This window comes from Carassius carassius, chromosome 50, assembly GCF_963082965.1.
Source record: "Carassius carassius chromosome 50, fCarCar2.1, whole genome shotgun sequence".
Taxonomy (NCBI): Eukaryota; Metazoa; Chordata; class Actinopteri; order Cypriniformes; family Cyprinidae; genus Carassius; species Carassius carassius.
In genome coordinates, this window is record NC_081804.1 from 12,255,138 (window position 1) to 12,269,175 (window position 14,038).

General features: G+C 36.4%; 1 protein-coding gene across 1 annotated transcript; it reads left to right on the forward strand.

The window, feature by feature from the left end:
• Positions 1–954: 954 nt before the first annotated feature.
• On the forward strand, positions 955–14,027 carry LOC132133774 (ras-related protein Rab-8B-like). Its single transcript, XM_059546729.1, has 7 exons — positions 955–1,147; positions 4,868–4,928; positions 7,714–7,774; positions 7,877–7,954; positions 9,666–9,755; positions 10,058–10,174; positions 12,187–14,027. Exons 1-7 carry the CDS (start codon positions 1,024–1,026, stop codon positions 12,277–12,279), a joined length of 624 nt encoding a protein of 207 aa, XP_059402712.1. The 5' UTR covers positions 955–1,023; the 3' UTR covers positions 12,280–14,027.
• Positions 14,028–14,038: the final 11 nt, after the last annotated feature.

A 14,038-nucleotide genomic window follows, 5' to 3' on the forward strand; every position in this document is an offset into this window, starting at 1 on the left:
TGTGTGTGTGTGTGTGTGTTGTAACAAAACAAACCAAAACAAGTAAACCTTCTGGATTAATAATTCCCGTTTTGGCAACATTAATGGTAATTCTCAGAGCTCGAGTTAATGAGATGCGGCACAGCTCCCGTCACTACGGGATACATTTACTTGTTCATTTTAAACATTCGTGTTATTGTTTATTCTTATTTGACCTAAAGGCAAACTTTGAGTAAACCTACACTCAGCTGGCAGATCTTGTGACTGCCCCCCCCCCCCTAGTGGTTTTGAATGGCAGCACCACTTCAGAATTATTTTCAGTACTGTCGACTTTGGTACTGTGGAAAAATAATTCAAGAACGTCATTTTTTTTCAAATAGATAAGCAAAATGAACCATTTGCATACAGTTTTTTATTGTAGTTTTTTTTAATTCATGAGAATGACGTTCAGTTGTATATATTATTATTGATTTTTAAGTAAAGCTTTGTTACTGTGGAAATTGAATTTCTGTCACAATTTGGTTTCAATCATTTATATAAAGGTCTTGCATGCCAACACACACACACACACACACACACACACACACACACACACACACACACACACACACACACACACACATATATATATAAGCAAAAGTGCAATTAATCAATCAATCAATAAATAGTATGAAAAGATCAAATATAAAAACCTTAGCCTATAATAAATAAATAAAATAATAATAATAATAAAAAAACTTAATGTCCAAAGACTTTCTAAAAAGTCTTTACTCTTAGTGTTAAATATCGGATCAATATCAGTACAAAATCTTTAAAGATGGTGTAAAAGTCTACACTTTTAAAACCTTACTTCGTGTAATTTATCTTGGGGAGTTCCGTATACTGTCCTCCTAGATACTGCACTAACCAATCACGCGAGAGACATTGTGCTGACGTCACACCACGAGGCTCCGCCCTCGCTCGAGACCCTATGATTTGTGTGTCAATGCCTTGAACAAGGGAAACTGTGCAGTGTCAATCATAAAGGGAATACCGGCTCGGTAAATGGCGAAGACTTACGATTACCTCTTCAAACTCTTGCTAATAGGAGACAGTGGAGTGGGAAAGACATGTCTGCTGTTCAGATTCAGCGAGGACGCGTTTAACACCACCTTCATCTCCACAATCGGTCAGTTCACCGGTGATCTGGTAGAAGGGACTGGACGGTGTTCCCGTTATCTGCAGGACAATAGTGCTTAGATACATAAAGCTGTAATAATGAAGTTTCTAGTTGCATTTGCATTTGTAAAGTAGGGTAAAAAAAGCACCTGTGTGTGTATTTTAATAAATCATGTGATTACTTGTTACATTAATAAAACATCTGGATTTGTTTAGAAATGAACAGGCCTATGATAGGCTCAGCTTGCTTATGTAGATATATTTAAACAAATATATCTATCTGTCTAGATTATTTATATATCATTTTAAATATATAGACAGATTATATATATATCTGTCTGTGTATACAGACACACACACACACACACACACATATATATATATATATATATATATATATAAATATATATATATATATAGGAAACAATGCTTCAGCTCAGTGAAGGTGTGAAAGTTATATTTTGCTGACCAGTTCTGTATCTACTTTTAACCTGTCAAACCCTGGTGACTTATGGCCTTAAAGTTCATACAGGAGTCTACTCAAGGGAAACACAAACAGTGTATTGAGTTAAATAGGCATTCTATGTTCATGCCGATGTACTCAAGCCACTCAATACATTGCCGTTAGAGGTTTTGTTGTAGCATTCAGGTTTAAAACCATGGGAGGATGCTGTTTTCCATATTATAATCATTATCATCCATATTATAGTCATTTTTCTGTGACCGTGAGAAAGAAGGCATGTGAATCTTCATGACGCAGAAAACTTTCTCTAAATTATTGATAAGTATGCAGGGTGAAGAAGCTTGCTAGTGACATTGCAAATGCTTAAATAACCCTTTTTCTTTCTTTTCTTTTTATTTATCAAAAAAAAAATTGTCAGCATGATCAAATAAACAACAACAACAACAACAAAAGTTAAAAAGACACTTTTTTTTAATACACTTTAAAAAGTGATGCCACATAAGAAGTATTCTGTGCTCTTCAGTGAATAGTTAAAAATATATTTACATATTTTCTCTTAGTGTGAAGAACACTTTTTCAGTATAAAGAACCTTTTGTGGAATGGAAAGGTTCTTCATGGAACCATAGATGGTGATAAAGAAACTCTTATTTTTTACATAAAAAATGCTATTTTAATTTTTTTAACATCTTGAATATCTTATACAGTTTAAAATCTCAAGTACATTTATCTCGCTTGAAAGATTTTTAGATAAAATTTGGCTTAAGAAAATGATTTTGCTGTATGTGTAAACATTGCACAGTTGTCTTTCGTCGGCCTGCACAGAGACTTTAGTCATTTCCTTTGTCGGTTTTTCCATCTGATTAAAACGTCACCGCCCCCTCTGCCTTTGTTTGTCATGATGTCTTGCAATGGGGTCTCTGAGCCTTGACTTTCTTTCAGACTTTAGCTGTATTTAAAGCCCATTTTTCATTCTCTGTTAAAAAGCAGTAATTTTGCTGAAATGTTGATGTTGAGATGTTAGAAATCATCACGGTCAGTCTGCATAAACAACATTTTGGTGCCAACATCAGCACGGGGTGCTGGGGAAAGTACAGTTTCTTTGTGCAGGGTCAAAGTAGACTTGACCATGAACAGAGGGCTGTACTGTGTGAATCCTCATCATGCTCTCGTGATATTCACTCAGCCCATCTCAGCATTCTTCCGCCAATGCAGCCAAGCTTTTGACTTGCATCTGTTTTCTTGTACCAGGACGTCCAGGACCCCGGTTGTGGACACTCTGCACTTCCCCTCACTTCTCTGAGGGTTGTGATATTGCTTAACTAATCTGCTTGATAAATTATGTTCCTCATTTTAGCTGTAGCTAAAAATTTCTGTTAAATTACTGAATGTAAATGTATTAAACATTTGTGTCATTGATTGACACTACATTATCTGAAGAAAATGTGAACAGTGATCACTCAATCAAAACTCACCATCACGATACTAGAGTGTTGTGGATGGTTATGTACAACTAATATGTGACTCTGGAGCACAAAACCAGCCTTATGTCACTGGGGTATATTTGTAGCAATAGACAAAAAAACATTGTATGGGTCGAAATGATCAATTTTACTTTTATGCCAAAAATCATTAGGATATTGAGTAAAGATCATGTTCCATGAAGATATTTAGCAAATGATCTACTGTAAATTTGTCTAAACTTAATTTTTGATTAGTAATATGCATTTCTTTCAAATTTCTTTTTTCAGTATTTCGATTATTTTGCACCCTCAGATTCCAGATTTTCAAATAGTTGTATCTCGGCCAAATATTGTCCGATCCTAATAAACCATACATCAATGGAAAGCTTGTTTATTCACTTATTTATCCACTTAAGGTCCAGGTTCAGGGTCACATTTGTGAAATTGCATGATAAATTATTTGTTCTTCACTGTAAATGTAATAACCATGTTTCATTGACTAAAATGCCAACAAACAACTCAATTTTGACGTTTTCTGAAGAAAATGTGATTGTTTTTTACTCAATCACAACTCACATCCACTAAAGTGAAAGTGTGTGAACTTTTTTTATTTGACAAATGACATAAGATAGAAGTCTTACCGATGGAGTCTAACTAAATTTAGTCAGGTTTGTGCTTAAGGCAAGAACACTTATTTGGTATAAACCTCTAGTTTACCAGACCAGATCTTAAACCACTATATTGTTGTAGCATTAGACATTTTTCCACAGGAAAACCACACCACAGAGCAACTCATTTGACTATTTGTGTAAGACATATTTTATTATTAATTTCTCTATATTTGCACTGAATGCCCCTTTTTTCGTCATACATTATCTTAAAAGGCCTTCATCTTGATTCAGTTCTTTATTAGAAATATTATCATCTTTGGGGCGGCAGTGGCTCAGTGGTTCATGTAGGTTGTCTACAAACCGGAAGGTTGGTGGTTCGATCCCCGGCTCCACCCGACCAAGTGTCGAGGTGTCCTTGAGCAAGACACCTAACCCAAGCTGCTCCGGACGAGCTGGATGGCGCCTTGAATGGCAGACACCGCAGTCGGTGTGTGAATGGGTGAATGTGAGGCAAATTGTAAAGCGCTTTGGATGGCCATGTGGTCTGTTGAAAGCGCTATATAAATGCAGTCCATTTACCATTGTATAGTTTATTTTTGGGGGAAGTCGTGGCCTAATGGTTAGAGAGTCGGACTCCCAATCGAAGGGTTGTGAGTTCGAGTCTCGGGCCGGCAGGAATTGTAGGTGGGGGGAGTGCATGTACAGTTCTCTCTCCACCTTCAATATCATGACTTAGGTGCCCTTGAGCAAGGCATCGAACCCCCAACTGCTCCCCGGGCGCCGCAGCATAAATGGCTGCCCACTGCTCCGGGTGTGTGCTCACAGTGTGTGTGTGTGTGTTCACTGCTCTGTGTGTGTGCACTTCGGATGGGTTAAATGCAGAGCACAAATTCTGAGTATGGGTCACCATACTTGGCTGAATGTCACTTCACTTTCACATCTCTCCTCAATAGGCCACGAAAGTCAGAAATACAGGGAACAAACTAAAATGTTGAGTTTATTGTTGCTTGGCACATAGCATTTGTGTGAGACTAGCTGGAATACAAAAAAGTATTTGCACCAGCAAGGCAATAATAATAATAATAATAATCAAATTTGCAAGAGGAGCAGTTTAATCCCAGGAACCAGAAATAACTAATTATATTATCTCCTCTGCAGTGCAACATTGATTGTTTCTCTTTTTCTCTGTTGCCAGGAATTGATTTCAAAATCAGAACTATTGAGCTCAGTGGGAAGAAAATCAAGCTGCAGATATGGTGAGCCGTTTGTTGGTCATGAATAAGCATTAAAGTCCCATTTCATATACATCTAATTATATCGTCATTTACACTTCATCTTCATCACTTCATCAGGCATATTTAAAGCTGTGCAAACTGTTGGCGTGTTATTTACAACCTAAACAGACTTTCTGAATATAGTGAACACAAAGCTTTTGCTCTTAATCAGAGTTTTGTTGCTACAAACAGTTAGCTTTTTTTGGATATTTTTGTCCAATAAAATGCTCTCTAGAATGAGAATACCCTTGTAAAAAAAGGAGTACACAATAATATAATTTAAAAGAATTTACTTAAGTGAATGTAATGGTTTCAGGTACTTGACTACATATTATTTGCAATTAAATGAGAATATACATGTGCTGGTCATATAATTAGAATATCATCAAAAAGTTGATTTATTTCACTAATTCCATTCAAAAAGTGAAACTTGTATATTATATTTATTCATTACACACAGACTGATATATTTCAAATGTTTATTTCTTTTAATTTTGATGTTTACAACTGACAACTAAGGAAAATCCCAAATTCAGTATCTCAGAAAATTAGAATATTGTGAAAAGGTTTGATATTGAAGACACCTGGTGCCACACTCTAATCAGTTAATTAACTCAAAACACCTGCAAAGCCTTTAAATCTCAGTCTAGTTCTGTAGGCTACACAATCATGGGGAAGACTGTTGACTTGACAGTTGTCCAAAAGACGACCATTGACAAAAGGTCATTACAAAAGAGGCTGGCTGTTCACAGAGCTCTGTGTCCAAGCACATTAATAGAGAGGGGAAGGGAAGGAAAAGATGTGATAGAAAAAAAGTGTACAAGCAATAGGGATAACTGTACCCTGGAGAGGATTGTGAAACAAAACCCATTCAAAAATGTGGGGGAGGTTGACAAAGAGTGGACTGCAGCTGGAGTCAGTGCTTCAAGAACCACTACGCACAGACGTATGCAAGACATGGGTTTCAGCTGTCGCATTCCTTGTGTCAAGCCACTCTTGAACAACAGACGGCATCAGAAGAGACTCGCTTAAAAAAGGACTGGACTGCTGCTGAGTGGTCCAAAGTTATGTTCTCTGATGAAAGTAAATTTTGCATTTCCTTTGGATATCAGGGTCCCAGAGTCTGGAGGAAGAGAGGTGAGGCACACAATCCACATTGCTTGAGGTCCAGTGTAAAGTGTCCACAGTCAGTGATGGTTTGCGGTGCCACGTCATCTGCTGGTGTTGGTCCACTGTGTTTTCTGAGGTCTAAGGTCAACGCAGCCGTATACCAGGAAGTTTTAGAGCACTTCATGCTTCCTGCTGCTGACCAACTTTATGGAGATGCAGATTTCATTTTCCAACAGGACTTGGCACCTGCACACAGTGCCAAAGCTTCCAGTACCTGGTTTAAGGACCATGTTATCCCTGTTCTTAATTGGCCAGCAAACTCGCCTGACCTTAACCCCATAGAAAATCTATGGGGTATTGTGAAGGGGAAGATGCGATATGCCAGACCCAACAATGCAGAAGAGCTGAAGGCCACTATCAGAGCAACCTGGGCTCTCATAACACCTGAGCAGTGCCACAGACTGATCGACTCCACGGCACGCCGCATTGATGCAGTAATTCAGGCAAAAGGAGTGCTGTACATGCTCATACTTATCATTTTTATACTTTTTAGTTGGCCAAGATTTCTAAAAATCCTTTCTTAGTATTGGTCTTAATTTATATTCTAATTTTCTGAGATACTGAATTTGGGATTTTCCTTAGTTGTCAGTTATAATTATCAAAATAAAAAAATATATATATTTGAAATATATCAGTCTGTGTGTAATCAATGAATATAATATACAAGTTTCACTTTTTGAATGGAATTTATGAAATAAATAAACTTTTTGATGATATTCGTATTATATGACCAGTGCCTGTATTAGTTTAAATTTATATTAAAGGGATAGTTCATCCAAAAAAATATGAAAATAACCCCATGATTTGACTTCAAAAAGTCTTCAAGCCAATATAAGGCCTCCTTAAATGCTTAGACCTATATATCAGTTAAATCTTACACAGGTACCGGAATAAAACATTGATTTTCAAAATCTTATAAGTAATGTGTCAAACATATAACCACACATAATTATAAATGGTAAAATTACCCTGTCATCATACCACCAGCCTTTCAGTCAAATTTCGAAAATTAGCCACTAACCAGAGCTTATGCATACTTTAACTGATAGGCCTAATAGCCTACATATAAGTTATTGCTAATATGACGGAAATGACATCACACACTGTGGCTGGTCTTCCTTTGGGGCGGCAGTGGCTCAGTGGTTCATGTAGGTTGTCTACAAACCGGAAGGTTGGTGGTTCAATCCCCGGCTCCACCTGACCTGAGGTGTCCTTTAGCAAGACACCTAACCCCAGCTGCTCCCGAAGAGCTGGATGGCGCCTTGAATGGCTGATGTGTGAATGAGTGTGTGAATGGGTGAATGTGAGGCAAATTGTAAAGCACTTTGGATGGCCATGTGGCCTGTTGAAAGCGCTATATAAATGCAGTCCATTTACCATTTACCATTCCTGTTAAGAGTCATAATGCTTACGCACTCTGTTCAGTTAGGTGACTAATGAAGGATGAGACATGCAGACAGTAGTGTACATCCGTACCTCTCAGGATGTTTAATTTAATAAATCTCTGTAAACGAATGTGAAGTGGTAAGGCTGAGCGGGGTGACAAAAGAAGGAAGGAACATGTTTGTGTGTGACTGACTGTCTGATTGTTTTACAGGGACACAGCAGGGCAGGAAAGATTTAGGACGATCACCACGGCGTACTACAGAGGCGCTATGGTAAAACACCATTGGTTACTACTCATGTCTGTGTGGAAGTGTAGATTGCTGAAAATGCATTTTTCATATATTTTCACATATTTCTGCTTGGCTTGTTTTCAGGGCATTATGTTGGTATATGACATCACCAGCGAAAAGTCATTTGAGAACATTAAAAACTGGATCCGCAACATCGAGGAGGTAACATTGAGGAGGAATATGTTTACATATGTGCTTGGTAACATGAATTGATAAAGTATCATCATTTAGATTATACAACCCGAATTCTGGAAAAGTTGGGACGTTTTTTAAATTTTAATAAAATGAAAACTAAAGGAATTTCAAATCACATGAGCCAATATTTTATTCACAATAGAACATAGATAACGTAGCAAATGTTTAAACACTTTTATCCACTTAATTAGCTCATTTAAAATTTAATGCCTGCTACAGGTCTCAAAAAAGTTGGCATGGGGGCAACAAATGGCTAAAAAAGCAAGCAGTTTTGAAAAGATTCAGCTGGGAGAACATCTAGTGATTAATTAAGTTAATTGATATCAGGTCTGTAACATGATTAGCTATAAAAGCTTTGTCTTAGAGAAGCAGAGTCTCTCAGAAGTAAAGATGGGCAGAGGCTCTCCAATCTGTGAAAGACTGCGTAAAAAAATTGTGGAAAACTTTAAAAACAATGTTCCTCAACGTCAAATTGCAAAGGCTTTGCAAATCTCATCATCTACAGTGCATAACATCATCAAAAGATTCAGAGAAACTGGAGAAATCTCTGTGCGTAAGGGACAAGGCCGGAGACCTTTATTGGATGCCCGTGGTCTTCGGGCTCTCAGACGACACTGCATCACTCATCGGCATGATTGTGTCAATGACATTACTAAATGGGCCCAGGAATACTTTCAGAAACCACTGTCGGTAAACACAATCCGCCGTGCCATCAGCAGATGCCAACTAAAGCTCTATCATGCAAAAAGGAAGCCATATGTGAACATGGTCCAGAAGCGCCGTCGTGTCCTGTGGGCCAAGGCTCATTTAAAATGGACTATTTCAAAGTGGAATAGTGTTTTATGGTCAGACGAGTCCAAATTTGACATTCTTGTTGGAAATCACGGACGCCGTGTCCTCCGGGCTAAAGAGGAGGGAGACCTTCCAGCTTGCATGTTTTGGAAGGCTCTGTGAATGCTGAAAGGTATATAAAAGTTTTAGAGCAACATATGCTTCCCTCCAAACAACGTCTATTTCAGGGAAGGCCTTGTTTATTTCAGCAGGACAATGCAAAACCACATACTGCAGCTATAACAACAGCATGGCTTCGTCGTAGAAGAGTCCGGGTGCTAACCTGGCCTGCCTGCAGTCCAGATCTTTCACCTATAGAGAACATTTGGCGCATCATTAAACGAAAAATACGTCAAAGACGACCACGAACTCTTCAGCAGCTGGAAATCTATATAAGGCAAGAATGGGACCAAATTCCAACAGCAAAACTCCAGCAACTCATAGCCTCAATGCCCAGACATCTTAGAAAAGTTTTGAAAAGAAAAGGAGATGCTACACCATGGTAAACATGCCCCGTCCCAACTATTTTGAGACCTGTAGCAGAAATCAAAATTGAAATGAAAACTTTCTCAGTTTAAACATTTGCTATGTTATCTATGTTCTATTGTGAATAAAATATTGGCTCATGTGATTTGAAAGTCTTTTAGTTTTCATTTTATTAAAATTTAAAAAACGTCCCAACTTTTCCGGAATTCGGGTTGTAATACAGATTTGGTCCATGTTGGGGGGTCCATATTAGGGGGTCATTGAATTATAGGTTTCCTAGCCACTCTGTAAATTTATATCAAATATAATTTATTGTTTATTTGATACATTTGTTAGAGACCTTCTCAATTACTCATTTCAGCATGCATCATCTGACGTAGAGAAGATGATCCTCGGAAACAAATGTGACATGAACGACAGGAGACAGGTGTCCAAAGAGAGAGGAGAGAAAGTGAGGCTTCTCATGTCTTACAAGCTTACAGATTTTCATACAAATAATACATTATTTAAAGTAAACAATATAAAATGAATCTATTAAAATGAAGAATAAAGAAAATGCATTTTATTTTAAAATGCCATTCTTGTAACATTACCTCTTTATTATAGGTATGTTATTTCGAATCAGATATACAGTATCTTGAGTGAGATTGGTTATAATTTTTTATTATATATTTTGTATTTTATTTATATATATATATATTTTTTGTAGTTTTTTTATCAATAACTGTTGTAATTTTTTGCCTTTTTGTCCAGTTGGCAATTGATTACGGGATCAAGTTTTTGGAAACAAGTGCAAAAACCAGCATAAATGTCGAAGAGGCCTTTTTCACACTTGCTAGAGACATTATGGCTCGACTTAACAGAAAAATGGTGAGTGTTTTTTTTGTGTGTGTGTATTTTACTAGATATAATTTATTATTATTTGCTTTAAAAAAAAACGTTACAATAAATCACATTTTAAAATGGTATTTTATAACTCCATATTTTATAACAATTTTAAAACTGCATTTAGTTTGATATTAGGTGAGCTGTTACAAAAAGTGCAATACTTGATATAATTAACCATTAATTGTACATCAGTTATTTAAAATTGCTTACAATTATTTTAAACATGGATCATTGTTACAATGAATCACATTTTCATGAACAGTCACTACTGCAGGTGAAAAATTATTTTATAATTGCATTTATTTTTATATCGGTTCAGCATTTAAGTATAAAAAGTTGCAGGATTACTTTTTTTAAATTTTATATTATTATATACAGTTGCAATCAAAATTATTCAACCCCCTTGACCTGCAATACATTTTGCTGTAGAGAACAACATTTTATGACATCAGTCCAACAAAGGCATCAGTAAAGTATTAGAGAAAGTTTGTTAATACACTTTTGAGTGATTCTGAGAACGGAACATTGTTGAATCATGATAAAATTCAAATTGGCTCTAAACATTCATGTTCAAAATTATTCAACCTCCTTTGTGCATAATCTTTTATTCTTTAAAATCATCACTAAACGCTGTCTTTAAGTGTTTAGAAGCTTCTGTCATCTCTCTACTGCAGTCATGGCCGATTCCTCGCCTGAAAAAATCTTTGGTTTTCACATTGCCACTGCTTTCTTCAAACCAGATATTTGCAATGAGAATTTAGTCTGGAGACTGAACAGGTCAGTCAAGTACATTCTATGACTGATCCCTGAACCAAGCAGTAGTAGATTTGGATGTGTACTTTGGGATGACTGTCCTGCAGGAAAGTCCACTGATCATCAGCTTCAGTATTTGCACCAAAGGCATCACAATTCTTATCAAAATGGCCTGATACTTCAAAGAATCCATAATGTCCTTCATACAGTCATGATTTCCACTTCCTTCTACAGTAAAGAAACCCCATAACAGGACTGATCCACCTCCAAGTTTGACAATGGAGATGTTGTTCTTCTGCTTATGAGCTTTGCCTGTTTTGCAGCAGACATACTACTGATCCATGGGTCCAAAAAGTTCCAGTTTGGTCACATCACTCCACAGCTCCACAGGTCTACACAAATGAATTTTATCAAGTTCAAGTTGGCCTTTAGTTCTTCTTGATCAAGAGTGGTATTCATCAATATTTCTCAACATGAAGGCCATACTTGTCTAGTGTTCTTCTTACACACTGCATTGAAATAGTTTTCCTCCTTTCATCTGGTCATCTTGCAAGTCTTTGGCTGTACATTGCAGGTTTTTCTCAGTTGCTCTGATTAAACATTTTATGATATTGTGCTTTTTCTTCAACCCCCTCAAAGGTTTTCTGGTAAAACACACTTTAAGCTAAGGAATAAGGCTGAGAGCTGTGTCTCTAGGAAATTTCAATGTCTTGGAAATCTTCATATAGCCTTAGCCTTTCTAAAGTAATACAATATTTATTCTCTTTAGCTTTTATGAGATCTCTGTTGACATTTTTGCTACGCAACTTCAACACATGCATGGGCTAACTGTATGTGTAACAGCTCAAGCTAATTCTGTTTTTAATAGAGTTTCTAAAGGCTTAATTGTGTTTTGAGAGTGTTTTATTCCCCACCATGCAAATAAGTGATTTAAAAACAGCAATGTTGGATAGGGGTTGAATAATTATGACATAGCCGTATTATTAAAAAATCATATAACTCAAAAATATTTCATTATATATTGACAATATCACTTTTAATATGCCAGTGAACTGTTATAGATGCAACTTTTATTTTATCCTGGATCTTCAGAAAAGCTTGTATTTGTAAAGTACTGCAGTCTCTGAGGGGTTGAGTTATTTGCAATTTTTTGCCAACCCTAATATAATTATCGTAATAAATTATTTTTAACATGTTTTAACGAAGCAGATTTTAAATGTTTCTATTTTTCTATTAACTAGAATGATGGTGGTCAAGCAGATGATGGGGGGCCTGTGAAGATTTCAGAGAAACGCTCCAAAAAGCACAGCATCTTTAAATGTGCTCTGCTGTAACTCGCTGTGTATCTGCGACAGCCAGAAATGCTCTGCTGGTATAAAATATCACATGAGCCCCTGTAAAGAGCTGGACTATCAGGCTCAAGAATGGATGAAGGTTCGTGTTTCCAAGCCCTTAAAGTCAAGATGGAACAGAGGAATGATGCAATTTGAGAGATTTAGTGGGTTCACTCGTTGGTAGAGTCAGAATAGGAAATGTTTCCATTGTTGTGTGGTGATAATCGAGATGAGTATGGCAAAAGATAATGGATCAGATATGAACGGTTTTGTTTTGAAACAAATGTTTTTGTTAAATATTCTTTGTGGACATGGCACATGCTGTCTTAAAACATTCGCTGCTGAAGGCTTAGATGTATCTTGTACAGTATTTCTGAATTAGTCAGTGAGTCTTGTTGTAATATGTTCCAGAGTGTCTTTTATACAGCATATACACTGCGTTCTTGCACTGGTCAAAAAAAATGAATAGAGAAGATATGTAAAATGCAATTTTTGGAATGCCAGTGGGTTAAAAGCACTTTATATGTGTTTTCAATGAGCTCTCCTCACAGGCACATGTCCATGTATAGCACAGACAGTCATCAATCCATCTGCAGGAAGGTTGCAAAGATAGAACATTATGGCTGCAGTGCATGAAGGGGAGAAGGAACATCTTCAGCTCAGGTATCAAAGGCAACACATCTTACCTGGCAAAGTCACCCATAGGAAGTAAGTGTGTCTGACACAGCCAAACCGGAAAACCATCAGTGTAAAGAAAATAAGATAAATTGGGCCTGTGTTGTGCTATAGCTCATTAGCATTAGGGTGATAAACTATAGGGTTTATGTTCAAATTCAGTCTTGCACTGATTTGTGAAAAATTTGTTTTGATTTGAATTTTTTTGAATATGAAGATGATCATTAATTGTTTAATTAGCTATAAATGATCAACAATTATTTAATTAATGTTTTATTTTGAAAACGGGCTGCTTGGCCATGTGAAAGCAAGTATAGAGACTAAGGTCTTTATGGCAATGCTACAGTTTGTTTTGTATTTTGCATAACAAGAAAGCTTAAATGAAACATTCAGTTGACAAACATGGTTTTATATGTTTTTCATGCTTGTACTGTCATTATGTGTAGTTGTTTTTGTCAAAGGATGCAGAGTGAATGCAGTTGGTTAGATTAACACTTTTGTTTTCTAACAAGAGACATTTAGGTCTCCTATTCAAGCTGCACTGATAGTTGTGTCAGATGAAGTAGTAATGATTACAGCAATAAAACGTCCCCATTTGGGAATTCTCTCTTCCGACTAGTGCTGATATTGGGAACCTTAATGCCTTGGAACTGTATCCATTAATCATTTGTAAGTCACTTGGATAAAAGCATCTGCTAAATGAATAAATGTAAATGTGAATGTGAATGTAATCTGAGTTGGAGTGTTTGAATCTGGATACCACCTAAGTACACTGAATGAAAGTTTTAGTTATCATTATTTTACTTTGACAAATGTACCATATATCATGACCACTGATTTTCAGATGGGACCATTGTTATGCATGAAATTTTTATTCATATTTTTAATTGTTTGACCGAATTTTTAAGAGATAACTTCGTTATTGGACTCTATAATGCGATCGGTTACCTGAAAAGTTACTATATGCTCATTTAAAAGTGTTAAAACCTTAACAAAGAAAGTGTGAACAAGAATTTGAAGTGTGATTTTATTAATTGTAGACTTTTATAACCAAAGTAAATACTGTATAAACCTGTCTTCATAT

Coding starts and splice junctions, on each gene's coding strand:
- LOC132133774 (XM_059546729.1), top strand. CDS start 1,024: ATGGCGAAGACTTACGATTACCTCTTCAAACTCTTGCTAATAGGAGAC. Junction 7,955..9,665: donor GGATCCGCAACATCGAGGAG/GTAACATTGAGG, acceptor TACTCATTTCAG/CATGCATCATCTGACGTAGA. Junction 9,756..10,057: donor CCAAAGAGAGAGGAGAGAAA/GTGAGGCTTCTC, acceptor CTTTTTGTCCAG/TTGGCAATTGATTACGGGAT.